The sequence below is a fragment of the Giraffa tippelskirchi genome, chromosome 8, assembly GCF_054371585.1.
Source record: "Giraffa tippelskirchi isolate mGirTip1 chromosome 8, T2T-mGirTip1v1.2.pri, whole genome shotgun sequence".
NCBI lineage: Eukaryota > Metazoa > Chordata > Mammalia > Artiodactyla > Giraffidae > Giraffa > Giraffa tippelskirchi.
In genome coordinates, this window is record NC_137282.1 from 90,406,483 (window position 1) to 90,420,618 (window position 14,136).

Consider the following 14,136-nt stretch of genomic DNA (forward strand, 5'->3'; position numbering starts at 1 on the left):
CACTGGGGCACACTGCCCTCATCACCTTCAACTCTCACCACACTATAGTGTAACTGTATGAGGTACTGGTGTGTTTCTCCCACCAGACTGTGAGTAGTGGCTTAATTAAATATAAAAAATTATCTGGTTATCAAATTATTAGAAACATGATACATTTACCAGTCATTGATATGCTATGACTCTCCAAAGAAATATTAGAATACTTTGTCATCATTTCTTCCTGGACAGGTAGACTTGTAAAAGGTGCAGCTGTAAGAAAAAGAACACGTGATTACATATTATTATCAAGGTTAAAGGACTGCCTAAAAGCTACTTCACACAACAGCTAAAATGCTGTACTGTATGCTATTAATGAAAAATAATGTTTTCAGGAAACTCTCATTCACTAGGTCTTCTATGTTCCACAGACATTCAGAAATACACTGAGGTACTAAATGTACCAAAATTTCCCGTCTTTCTATATTATTTTTCTTTCTACTGAAAAATCCCTATTGCTTTACATCAAGCGGCTTAAAAAACAAACCTTTTCTTATCCTACAATTTGTAATTTCTTTATAAAGTATAAATGAAGACACTGAGGAATTAGATAAAGAGTACCGGGGGTTGGGGGGGGGGGCAGAGGGAAGGCATAGAAAGGCAGAGAGAAGATGAGAGGACAAAAAGGGACAGAGCTGCTGCTGCTGCTAAGTCGCTTCAGTCGTGTTCGACTCTGTGCGACCCCATAGACGGCAGCCCACCAGGCTCCGCCGTCCCTGGGATTCTCCAGGCAAGAACACTGGAGTGGGTTGCCATTTCCTTCTCCAGTGCATGAAAGGGAAAAGTGAAAGTGAAGTTGCTCAGTCGTATCCGACTCTTAGCGACCCCATTGGCTGTAGCCTACTAGGCTCCTCCGTCCATGGGATTTTCCAGGCAAGAGTACTGGAGTGGGGTGCCATTGCCTTCTCCAAGGGACAGAGAGACCGTCATAGAGAGCAGAAAAAGGAAGAAGAGAGAGCGCGCCAGTGGCTAGAGGACAGGGAGCACACAGTGGACCCAGGAGTCTGCGCCGCCCTTTGTTCTCCAGCTATGGTGACAGCCCAGTCTGCCCTCTCCCAAACTGACTTTCAGTCTTGCTGTCACTCATCTCTTCCTTCGAAAACTTTCAACAAAAAAGCAAGGTTTCTGTTTCCACCTGTCGCATTCTCCTCAAAGACTCTTTTTTTTTTTTTTTTTTTAACACCAGCTATTCTCTCTTTGACTTTAGGACACAGACATTATCTCCCAGGAAAACTACCCCAACTCTACCAAACAAGGCAGAGAAGGAGAAAGGCTCATTATTGTAAACTTGGTTGCATTCTGAAAACTTTTCATTTACTTTAAATCAAACTTGGGTCTCTTTTGTACCCCATTTTTTAATTCTCAGCTTAAAAAGTTATTCCATTTGCAAGATGAGATTTCTAGTTGTTTCTTTTTCTAACATGTATGAAAAATGTTACCAAAGCAAGTTATCAGTTTTGTTGCGTCAGCTTACACACCACATTTACACTATTGCCTGATTTTTTAAAAAAGTACTTTGCAGAACCTAACTCTCCAATATACCCTGTTCCAAAGATTTGGTCACTTCTAATACAACCTTGGAAGGTAGGATGCAGTTTCTCATAAAATAATCCTTTAACAAATAACATACCTAAATCACACTGCTCTCTGGGGCTTCCCTGGTGGCTCAGCTGGTAAAGAACCCACCTGCAATTTGGGAAACCTGGGTGCGATCCCTAGGTTGGGAAGATCCCCTGGAGAAAGGAACCCACTCCAGTATTCTGGCCTAGAGAATTCCATGGACTGTATAGTATATGTATGCTTTATATTTATGTTGGGCTTCCCCAGTGGCTCAGATGGTAAAGAATCCACCCACAATGTAGGAGACCTGGCTTTGATCCCTGGGATGGGAAGATCCCCTGGAGGAGGGCATAGAACCCACTTCAGTATTCTTGCCTGGAGAATCCCCAAGGATAGAGAAGCCTAACTCTCCAATAAGTCATGGTCAAAAGATTTGATCACTTCTAATGCAATCTTAGAAGGTGGAATGCAATTTCTCATATCCGTTAACAAATAACATACCTAAATCACACTGCTCTGACTGATTATTTAGGAAAATATGCCCTGAGGTTCTCACTAGGCTGTCAGGAATACAAACTTCTCCTTCATCCACACCTAATATTCATTCATTAATATTCTCTCTCATTCTCTCTCTCAAACACACAGACATTGCCAAAAAGTTAATCAACATGAAAGTTCCTTTTTTTGTTGTTGTTATTGGGCATAGCTCACTTAGAGGCTGCATTAAAGAGAAAGTATCTCAGGGAGATCAAGATAGATGCTCCAATCTATCATCTGTTCTATGAAGCCTGCAGACATAAGCTTGGATATTTGCACTTCCTTTGCTTGGGAGGCCTTTCCACTTGGCCTACCCTACTGTAGAGTGGAATACCATCATGAAGGTCTTCATCACACTCTATCCCTGAAACAAGCTCATAACCCTTTTGAGATGATCTGACATTTATTATCATTATTATTATCCACACTATCAACAACAATATGAGTGACATAAGCTGGAAGAAACACTGTCATTCTCATTTCACTTAAATAAGTGAACATATAGAGCATACATGCAGGATGTCAATATGGAATATAAAGCTACATGGATCATAACGATATTGCCTGAGGCCTACCATTTGTGACTGAGAGTCATTAAAATTTCAGAGTAGCACCTATTCATAATATTGACTATAACTAGCCTGTGTGTTGTATGCAAGCTTGCACGCGATCTACAGAATATGAAGCATGATCTACATCTTTGAATGACTCTGGTGGTGGAAGAGAACTGGAGATAACACCAGGGAGATGAGGCTGGGTTATCTTCACATTTTGCGTCATCAGGACGTGGATGGATGGTTCCACCTAGGGCCTACATTAGAGCAAGAAGATAAAAAGGTGTCTAGGCTTGGCTTGGGCAAAAATCTGAATTTACAGAAGTTGAAGGAATAGGAGAAAAAGGAAACACCAAGCTTAAAGAGTAGGAAAACTGGGATAATGCCAGTTATTCTAGCTGTTGTGACTACTTTCAATTGCCAGCTCCTATATTAAAAATACAATCAGACATCCATAAACCAGCCACCACTTGTATCCTAACTTCATATTGCCTTTAAAGCATTCATGATCAGGCTCCAGATTCCACTGAAGAAGTCCCAAGTGCAAAAGGGCATGTCTAACTGTTGTGAATTTTGTCTTGGGAAGACCTTTAAGAGTCTTCAGTAGACTTCAGTAGAGCAGGGCAGTCTGCACAAGGTGTCAGAATAGCAAAGTGAGAAGTTCTTTGTTTAGCCAAGATATGTTTTAATCAAAGAAGTGAGAATGTAAACCTTAGTGCTTTCAGTAGGACGACAGGAGGCTGACTCAGCCAACGATGATGTTTGAAGGAAATTGGCAGGAGAGCCAGGCAGATGTGGTTTGAATACTTCCCTGAAAGGATTAGGCTGAGTCACAAAAGAGAAGTACACAAAATGGAGAGGCAGAAATTTGTATCCTGATCCAAATACTGCCACCGACTCGTTCCTTGGGGCTTCATTTCGTAGAGGAAAGAAAGAAGGATCAGAAAAGCTGCATAATATTGAGTGATGGCACCAAGGTCAGAACACCCATTCCTCAAGCTACCACGTTCACTCCTTTCTTAGTCATTGCTGGAGGCTTTCCACTCAGTATTCTTTTATAAATAGTGGCCAAAATGCCAACATAAGAAAGTAGCTAGCTTCTGGTAGTTGTGCCAGAGATTAAAACATTTTCTCTCTCTCCTCAAGGAATTGGGTTTCCCAGGTGGCACAAGGTAAAGGATCCACCAGCCAATGCAGAAGATTCAAGAAACGTGGGTTCAATCGCTGGGTTGGGAAGATCCCCTGGAGAACGAAATGGCAATCCACTCCAGTATTCTTGCCTGGAGAATCCCATGGACAGAGGAGCCTTGAGAGCTACATTCTGGGGGTAACAAAGAGTCACACGACTGAGTGACTGATCATGCACACCGCACTTGGCAAATGGAGCATGAGGGTGTTGCGTCAAAGAATTGAATAACATCTTATTTTCAATTGTTATTATTGTTTCATGGGAAATTGCAAAATGGTCTCTACTTAGATATCGTTAACATGTTACATTTTAAAATAGGCATTGCTGGAAGGGTTTATAATTTATGCTATTAATGTTTTTTAAATGAAATAAACATGCCATGCTTTCTACCTAATATTAAGGAAACATTTTCACACATTTAAATGGGGCCCTATTCAATTGGAAGTCAATTCAATAGAAAAAAAAGAGGATCAGTTGCTCAATTGTGTCTGACTCTTTGCAACCCCATGGAGTGCAGCACGCCAGGCCTCCCTGTCTATCACCAACTCCCGGAGTTTACCCAAACTCATGTCCATTGAGTCGGTGATGCCATCCAACCATCTCATCCTCTGTCGTCCCCTTCTCCTCCCACCTTCAATCTTTCCCAGCATCAGGGTCTTTTCAAATGAGTCAGCTCTTTGCATCAGGTGGCCAAAGTACTGGAGTTTCAGCTTCAGCAGCAGTCCTTCCAATGAACACTCAGGACTGATCTCCTTTAAGATGGACTAGTTGGATCTCCTTGCAGTCCAAGGGACTCTCAAGAGTCTTCTCCAACACCACAGTTCAAAAGCATCAATTCTTCGGCAATCAGTTTTATTCACCGTCCAACTCTCACATCCATACACGACCACTGGAAAAACTATAGCCTTGACTAGACAGAACTTAGTAGGATAAACACCATTCCTTGTCTTCCTCTCTCTTATTCACATAATGTATTGATTGTTGTGCTGTGCCATGCTGTGCTTAGTCGCTCAGTTCTGTCTGACTCTTTGTGTCTCCATGGACTGTAGCCCACCAGGCTCTTCTGTCCAAGGGGATTCTCCAGGCAAGAATACTGGAGTGGGTTGCCATGCCCTCTCCAAGGGATCTTCCCAACCCAGGGATGGAACCCAGGTCTCCTGCATTGCAGGTGGATTCTTTACTGTCTGAGCCACCAGGGAAGCCTGTATTGATTGGTATCAACTGTAATATTAAAATTATTTTAAGAAGTCTTAGTTTTAGCATTCTGATATATAACATTATGGGCTTCCCAGGTGGTGCTAGTGGTCAAGAACCTGCCTGCCAAAGCAGGTGGATGTAACCGACGTGGGTTTGATCCCTGGGTTGGGAAGATCCCCTGGAGGAGGGCATGACATCCCACGCTAGTATTCTTGCCTGGAGAAGCCCATAAACAGAGGAGCCTGGCGGGCTACAGTCCATAGGGCTGCAAAAGAGTCAGACACGACTAAAGCGACTTAGCACACATATAACATTATAAATGTGCAACCCAGTTACAGAAACAAAATAACCTAGGAATAGATAATGTTTAATATTTATGAAACAAAGGTTTGGAACTCAGAATATATTCCCCCATGAAAGGAATACTATATATAACCATGAGATTCCAGGCCAAATTCTAAAATCCATTTAAGTCATGATACAGCTGAACTACAGCATTAAAATATCTAATTACCAATACTGCTTGTAAGCAATACATTTAGAGTTCTACCTCTGGGTTCTAGAAATATAGTATTTCTGTCCCCTCTCTACTGCTGCAGCACAAAAAAGAAGAGGAATAAGGCTACCTTGATTCCTACAGACCCCAGAGTGCATCAAGAAAAGACATTTGGTAAAAAAATAAATTCCTGATGGGAACCTTTATAAGTCAAACTTTCTAAGTCATGGACAGATAATAGTCTGGATAGGGAATGCATATATATATTTTTTTACATAGTATGGGAACTATTAGACAAGAAGGACATTTTTATATTCATTTTAAAAAAATTAAAAAACAATTAAAAAGCCTAATGACAAAAGCAATGTATACTTTTACACAGCCTTATAAACCTGTTTTTAAAACTTGGTCACACAGAAATGCAAATTGAACTTCTCTTTAAATATGATGTTTGCAATAACATATATTTTGAAGGGCAGTGTGGAAACCCATAATTTAAACAACCTTTACATGGGTCATCAAGATATTTTAACAGTGAACTTAAGCCAAATAAAACTAGCATTTCTGCTCTTTCTAGAGACTGGGTTTTTTAAATGTTTCACTGACTAGGTTATTCTTTGGAGACTGAGATATTGTTCAATGGTTTTCAACTAGGGGTGATTCTGCCCCCCACCATCACCATGCCCAGGGAATGCTTAGCAATGTCTGGAGACATTCAAGTCACAACTGAGGTGACTTAGCAGTAGCAGCAGTTGTATCTAGTATGTTAGTTTCATAGGGTTGCTATACCAAATTACCACAAATACAGTGCCGTAAAACAACAGAAGTTTATTTTCTCATAGTTCTAGAGGCTAGAAGCCTGAAATCAAGGTGCGGGGCCTTGTTCCCTCTAAAGGTGCTAGGTAAGAATTCTTCCTTGCCTCTCCTAGCTTCTAGGGTGGATGAGTCAGGGGGTGGGTGAGAGGGTGAGAGATAGAGAGAGAAAGGGAGAGAGAGAAAGTGTGTGCATGTTCAGTCACTAAGTCGTGTCCGACTCTTTGCAACCTCAAGGGTTTTACAATGTAAAACCCAACTAGCAGAGATGTTAGCTGAGAACACATGGTCAGAGAGGCCAATAGTGACCTGGCAACCATCCACAGAAAGAAGGGCCTTAACTTCCACCCACATTTGCTTTCTTGTATTGTCTTGTATATATTTATACATCTTCACAGTTTTTCCCTCGTCTTTTCATTTCTCCCTTTATTTATATAGGGTATGGTGGTTTAGTCACTAAGTTGTGTCCTACTTTTGCCACCCCATGGACAGTAGCTCACCAGGCTCCTCTGCCCATGGGATTTCCAGGCAAGAATACTGGAGTAGGTGGCCATTTCCTTCTCCAGGGAATCTTCCCAACCCAGGGATTAAACGCTCCTGCGTTTCCTGCATGGACAGGCAGATTCTCTACTACTGAGCAACCTGGGGAGCCCCTGCTAGCTTCTGGTGGTTGCTAGCATCCCTTGGGATTCCCTGGCTTGTAGCTGCATCACTCCAATCTCGGGCTCCATCTTTATTTGGCCATCTTTCCTCTGTGTGTCTGTGTCTGTTTATCCAAATCTCCCTTTCCCTTCTTTCATAAAAAACCAGTCACTGGGTTAAGGGTCCACCCTAATCTAATACAACCTCATTTTACCATGATTATATCTACAAAAACCCTACTCTCAAGTTCACTTTCATAGATACCAGTGGTCAAGACTTGAACATTTAGAGGGGTGGGGACACAACAAACCCACTCACAGGTAGAGACCAGTGATACTGCCAAGCATTCGAAAAGACGCCCCTGCCTCCAGCCCTGCACCACCCCAGCAGAGAATTTTCCAGCCCCAAAGGTTAACACTGCCAAAGTTGAGAAACCCTGATTTCAAAACAGGTACATCTTCAACCCTGATTCCTCAACGCAGTATTTAAAAATCTTCATATGGCCCTGTGGCTCTGAGTTCCTATTTTACAGGTTTAGGTGCAGCTATTTTGAAGTGTGAACTTTTCTTGCAACATTCATGGCTGGGGCCTATTTTGAGAACTTGTTACAAAGAAGCACCAAGTGCTGCATGGGGTTTTAAAATGCAAACCAAGAAACTAGTTAGAGTCATTAGCTAGCTCCAGGCTCTTGGCTACCTCACAAAAGCACTCTAGGCTACCTCACAAAAGCACTCTAGGTTTCAAGATCAATCAGATGAGACATTCAAATTCCCTTTCAGGATCTCAGAACTATGTAATTATGAGGCTGTAATAAAAAAAGATTCTATCTTGAGAGCAGGGATACATTAGTAATGATAAAACCACAATAACTTTACAGATAACAGAAAAATATTATTTCCAAGTAAAAGAGAAACACCATTTTTAAACATAATATCTATTATTTCTATATTAAAATATATTGAGATGTGCCTGAATAGTGACGTTTTATTGGGAGTAGAGAGTTTATTTTCAGTAAAATACTGTGAGGTTTTTTTTTGTTCTACATCAATGTGTGTATCCAAAGTTGTTTATTTCTAAGGTTCACCTAATGTTGTGAAATATGTGAGGCCAGCTATACAAAAGTAACTTGAAACGATTACAGTCTAGGACAAACAGTCTCAACACTTATAATCTATCTTTGAGGACAAACACTCCTTTGGAAAACAGTACCTAATTATATATATCAATGACTGTTTCCCAACTATACTTGTGGTGCATCAGTCAACTCAAGATTTCTCAGAGGTAACTCTTTTTTTTGCTTCTTTTCAAGCCATCTCACACTAACAGAAAAGTTTTAATTTCAGAATAAAGAATGTTTCCCCCACTGGAGAATAAGTTGCTGACCTAAAGACCCACTTGACTTCGGAAAAAATACAGTATATTTCCTACAAAGCACACACCTCACAACACCCCAATACTGCTGTGAAAATCAGGAAATTAGCATTTATGCCCTCTGATGTCATCCCACACCTTATCAGAGTTTCAACAAAAGTCTTTCTAATGTACTTTTTATTCAAAGGTTTCAGCTCAGGATCACATGAGCTGCCTTGAGCCACCATGTCCCTCTATTCTCTTCACTCTCACAGCTTTGGTCTCTCCTGACTTTTATGACCTTGATGCTTTTGAAAGTTCCAGGATAGTTACGTTGTAATACAATTAGATTCAGGGTAGACATCTTTGGCAGGAACATCACAGAGGAGACATTGCCTTCCTCTCACTGCATCCTATCAGATGACACACAATTTTTATTTCCTTCTTTAATGATTTACACTTTGATCATTTGACTCAAATGATGTCAGCCAGGATTCTCCACTTTTTCTCTTTTCATTAATACTTTGTGGCAAGTTACTTCCCAAAACTTTGTGGGAAGTTACTTTGAAACTGGAGAAGGAAATGACAACCCACTCCAGTACTCTTTTTTGTTTGTTTTTGTTTTTTTGTTTTGAATTCAGACCAATAATCCAGTATTCTTGCCTGGAGAATTCCACGGACAGAGAAGCCAGGCAGGCTACAGCCCATGGGGTCACAAAGAGTCAGACATGACTGCACAACTATCACTCAATCACTCACTTTGAAACTATATAATTTTGTGCCTCATCAAACTTTCAATTGACTCAATTAATTTAGTTAAGTGTGTACTCATGAATACCTATATAAGTCAATGGACATTTTCAGTGGCTATGGATACTAGTCCATCAGTATTATTATTTACTTTGATGCTCTGTTTATCAAGTGGGAGCCCCTTCCCTCGGGTTTCTGTATCCTTTTCACATTACTCACCATTCTTTGAACACTTCATTGCTTTCTGGCACAAAAGGGTCCAAGCTTATCACATCCTCTCCCCACTCCAGTCCTAAAATCAGCCATTTCTATGTAAAGTTCTAGTGTTTATTAGGAAGAAATGTATTTAGAATCAAGATTTGGGTGCTAAGTATGCTCATCACTATGGGAAAATCGCTGCTCCATTTCAGTGGACAGAGCTAAAAATACATTGTGCATATTCATATACACAGATGCATCACACATATTTATATACACCTATATGTAATGGGTATAATATACGTACAGTTGGCCGTAAACAATGAAGATTCAAACTTTAAGGATCCAAGTCTACACATAATTTTTTAGTAGTAAATAATACATTACTATGTGGTCCATGGTTGATTCAATCCTTGGATGCAAAGGAACCACATTGATACAGAAGGCTGACTATAAATTATACACAGATTAAGCTGTGTTGTTCAATGGTCACCTGTAAATATATATGACATATAAATGCATTATATGGGCTTCCCAGGTGGTGCTAGTGATAAAGAACCTGCCTGCCAATGCAGGAGATTCAGGTTCGATCCCTGAATTGGGAAGATCCCACGGAGGAGGGCATGGCAATCCACTCCAGTATTCTTGCCTGGAGAATCCCATGGACAGAGGAGCCTGGCGGGCTACAGTCCATTGGGTCACAAAGGGTTGGACACAACTGAAGCGACTTAGCATGCACGCATGCATATGCATTATAGATATATTTATACATACACGTTCATATCGAGGCAACCATTTATGTAGATATAGAGAGAGACATAACAGATAGATATTTAAAGTCACAACTTTACACTAATGCTGCCAATTGCAATCTAATACCACAAGATTCGTTTTAGTTTTCCCTATTTATTTCCTTCTCTAGAGGAAAACCTGGGTTCTATTATCCTTGCCAACTTTCCTTAGATTAATCTAATCTCCCACTGCCGCTGCCACTTATAGCTCCAAGAAGTGTCTTCCTCACCCACTCAGGCTCCAGCGGCCTGCCCTGTCTGTTCCTGCATACTTGATCTCCATTCCATCCATGATCAGGATCAGACCTCCATGTCATGGCTGTTTAGAAGCCCTTGCTTCTAAGGCCTGAGGTCTGGAGCCACATTCCTGCACGAACAGCCACCTCCTGTGCTTAGGCTCTAACACTTCACATAGGGCTGCTCTTCTACCTGGAGGCCATCCTGACTGGCTCAGCTTCTAATGCCCTGACCTGAAACCTCAGGTTCTCTTCACCAAGGGGGATGATTCCTGCCTTTCCCCACCTAATGGCTATTAGACCCGCTTCCCAGAAGGGAGGGAAGAAGGTGGGGACAAAAGACCAGGAAGAGGAAGAGCCAGTTGAACAATGTGTATATAATGTAATTGTAAATGTAACAATTTAGGGTCAAAATTTTGATCCATCAGATACAACCCTACTAAAGACAGACTTACAGCCAATCTGTTCCTTTAAAGTTTAAACGCTATGAAAAGTAAAAACAGCTAAGGTTTTCCTCTTAGATACAGACAAGCAATGTCAGACATATGTAGGTGCTTGAATAATATTTATTGCAATGAATATTTATTACTGGGCAGTTGCTCTGTGTATATCTTGAAAAGAAGGAGCCTTGATCAAGGAAGCATGTAAGCAACATCATCTAGAGGTTAAAAATGATCATTTCAAATGACTCTCCTGCAAACATTTTTCAGTAGATAAGCATGGCTCATTCCTTCAATTTGTTCCCCCCAAAGAGTAATAGTGACACTTAAATATTCCCACTTATGTAATATTTCTCCTTCGATAAAGCTATTTTACATTTCTTATTTAATTAAGAAACAGCCTAAAAGAGTTAAGGTGAGTCCTTGTGCCAAACTTTTATTCTAGGACTTAGACTGAGTCAGCATGCCCTTCAGTCCAAATAAAGTATTTATATCTATACATTCTGCTCTCTGTCAGTGATTCCAAACTTTCATACGCATACACACCCACCTCAGAGAGACAAGTGAGTATTGTATATAAGAAAACAGTATTTGGAGTCGGATTGAACAATGCTAAACTTCCTGCTCTACTGCTTAACTAATTATGTGTACTTGGGCAACTATTTAGCTCCTAAATTCCAATTTCCTCATCTGAAAGTCAGGGATAATAAAAACTAACCCATAGAGCAATAAGCTACATAGTGCAATGCCTGGCATACAGTTATTACATAGTAAATATGATACATTTATGATAAAAAAATACAATAACCATTTTTATTTTTCAAATTTGGCCCCAAATCTTAGGTTTATAGAACATCTCTTTTCAAGTAGTTCAAAAGCACCTAGGTTAAAAAAAAAAAAGCAGTAAACTTCACAATGGTCTTTAGCAAAGAGGAAACTGAATTTTATCAAGTTCGATACAGCATCTATAAAGTGAGATGAGGCTGCCTCACAATTTTTAATTCTCCTCTGAAATGAGATGCTAACCTCATGTTTTTTATATGTCACATTCTTCCATAATTTTAGCTTAAGCGGCAGTTAAAAGTTCAGGACTTACACTACATATATACACAGACATTTGACATAACATATGTGGCGTACATCGTTCTAATTAAGACTTTTTTGTTAATTTATTCCACCTTCATTTGTTTCCTACTTTTTTTCTCTTTAGAAGTCTGCTCTAAGTGTCAATTTAAACCTGACTCCCTGATACCAATGGAATACCTATCTAACAGTGCACTCTCTAGGTCATATCATTTTAAAGCCCTGGTTTTCAACCTGCTTAGGATCATATGATACAACTCACACGGGAGCTTTTAAACCTCCTCACATCTAGACTGAATCCCAGGGCAACTGAATCAGAATTTTTAAGGCAGGATCCACCATATCAGTATTTTTAATGCTCACTAGTAATTCGAGCACTTTGTTGAGAAACCAAGTTCTAGGACACACCTAAGATGCACTGGTCCTCAGAAATGCAGTACTCTCAAGTGAATGACAGGTGAATTGGGGATAGCCCCAGGGTGAAAAAAAAAAAAATGTTCTTGACCATTCTTTACAAGTGGTATGAATGAGAAAGTGGGGCAAGGAAATTTGGAAACTGAGGCAACCCAAAATGTTTTGTCCAAGCTGTTAACAGCTAGACCTGTTAAAGTACATTTATTTAAAAATGAATATTATTATTATTTGATTATCTTTCCATTTTTAAAATATGTTACAAGTCTACATGCAATAAGCTCATAAAAATGAATTCCTATGAAACGTTCAAAACCTTCTGTAGAGTAAGATCCTGACTTTAGTTACTGATGGGCAATATTTGCCAAGCTAGAGGTGATCTACTATCCTAATTAGCAGGTAATACTCTGAAATTTATAACACGGAAACTTGAATTAGAAAGAACCTGAGATGGAATACTTTCATCATAAAAATAATAAACAGGTTTAGCTAAAATGGCAAATCTGGTGTTGCTTTGCACCAAAAATACCTCTTTCAAAGTGTCTTACACAACCAGAAAAACAAAAATAAACAAAAGAAAAACCTAGTCTTTGTTTTCAAAGACCAAGGTGTAAAAGAAGATATACACTCACATTATCCTCCGGTCGTGGGGCTTTGTTTGGTTAGTTGGCTGGTTGGTTGTGTTGTGTTGTTATTTAAACTCAGCTCTAGAAAACATCCTCAAAGCCAACCCTCCTGCCAGGAAGGAGGAGGTGATATTTAAGCCTCACTATCGCGACTGAGCACACACGCATCGATTCGAGTGAAGGGAGTTGGCCTTGGAAAACGTGTCTTTCAAAAATCCTGCCACTTTTAGACAGGCCAAGTCGCTGCCTCGCTCCCACCCGCAACCTCATGCCCTCTTCCTAGAAACACACAAACACTGCCCTACTACCCACGTCCCCGTCTCGCAGGGCGCCCCAGTCTCCCAGCAGGTTTCTATAACCCACGCGTGGCCAATAGGCGGAGGCGGCCGTCGCCCCCATCCGCGGCCGCCAGCATCCCGGGACTTCTGCCTCCCGATCCCCGCGCGCTCTCCGCCCGCTCCTTGGCCCTGCAACCATCACACCTGTGGAAAGGCCGTCCTCCAAGCTCCGGCGCACCGCGGCGAGGAAGGACAGGAGGAGCAGCGGCAGGGACGGCGCCCGAGGCCCCCGCAGACCCGGGAGGGCGCGCATGACGCCAACAGGTCAGCCGCGGTCCTCGTACACCCACCGCCTTCAGTGCCCGGGGTCGCCGCGCACGCTCGCCCGCAGCCCGGCGCCCGCTGCCAGGCCCGGGTATGGACACTCGAGAAAAGGCGGAGTGGGAGGGGCTGGCCGCCCTGCCCTCCTACGCCGAGACACTCGCACCGCGCCCGCAACCGACCCAGAACACCGTCCGCCTCTCCATCAATTATGCAGCGCGCTGCCGCCTGCGGGCGCGCCCGGATGTGCGGCGGTCACCCCCGCGCCGCCGCCTCCCACGCCTCCGTCTTCTCCTCCCGGGCAGATCAGGGAGGGAGGTTGCTAAAGACGCTGGCAAGCGACGCCTAGCCCATCTCCTGGGGGAAAGGGTGAAACCCTTAATATCTGTAGATTCATCAGCACACTATATGTGCAGAGATGCCCACGCCTCTGCAGCTCATATGAACCAAGGTTCACTTATTTACTTTAGTGGGACTGAGGATGGAGAACACTTCTTCCCCCCGTCCATCCTGTGTTATTAAGGAGGCTTATGTATGCGCTGGTGGAAGGCAGTGTCCCTCCGCCCTGCATCCTGGGCTAATCAGTCGTACACAGCCTCGGCTCTGGTCTCTGAAGGCTTAACCGGTT

The 14,136-nt window shown here is 41.9% G+C and overlaps 1 protein-coding gene and 1 long non-coding RNA gene across 9 annotated transcripts in view; one reads left to right on the forward strand and one right to left on the reverse strand.

The window, feature by feature from the left end:
• LOC145517996 (uncharacterized) overlaps positions 1-14,136 on the forward strand; it is a 141,260-nt gene that overhangs the window by 117,088 nt on the left and 10,036 nt on the right. The gene's annotated exons all lie outside the window — the stretch shown is intronic.
• Positions 1-14,136, reverse strand: part of EMB (embigin) — a 117,052-nt gene that overhangs the window by 41,517 nt on the left and 61,399 nt on the right. For 4 of the 8 annotated variants that reach the window (XM_081521343.1, XM_081521342.1, XM_081521340.1 and 1 more), the window contains exons 1-2: positions 13,392-13,715; positions 160-249 (exon numbers count right to left, since the gene is read on the reverse strand). In XM_081521343.1, the coding sequence (XP_081377469.1) occupies positions 160-249; positions 13,392-13,500 (199 nt within the window). In that variant the 5' untranslated portion in view covers positions 13,501-13,715. Of the gene's footprint in view, positions 1-159; positions 250-12,915; positions 13,019-13,391; positions 13,716-14,136 lie in introns of those variants that run through there. The other 4 variants (XM_081521348.1, XM_081521345.1, XM_081521346.1 and 1 more) reach the window with 2 other exon arrangements.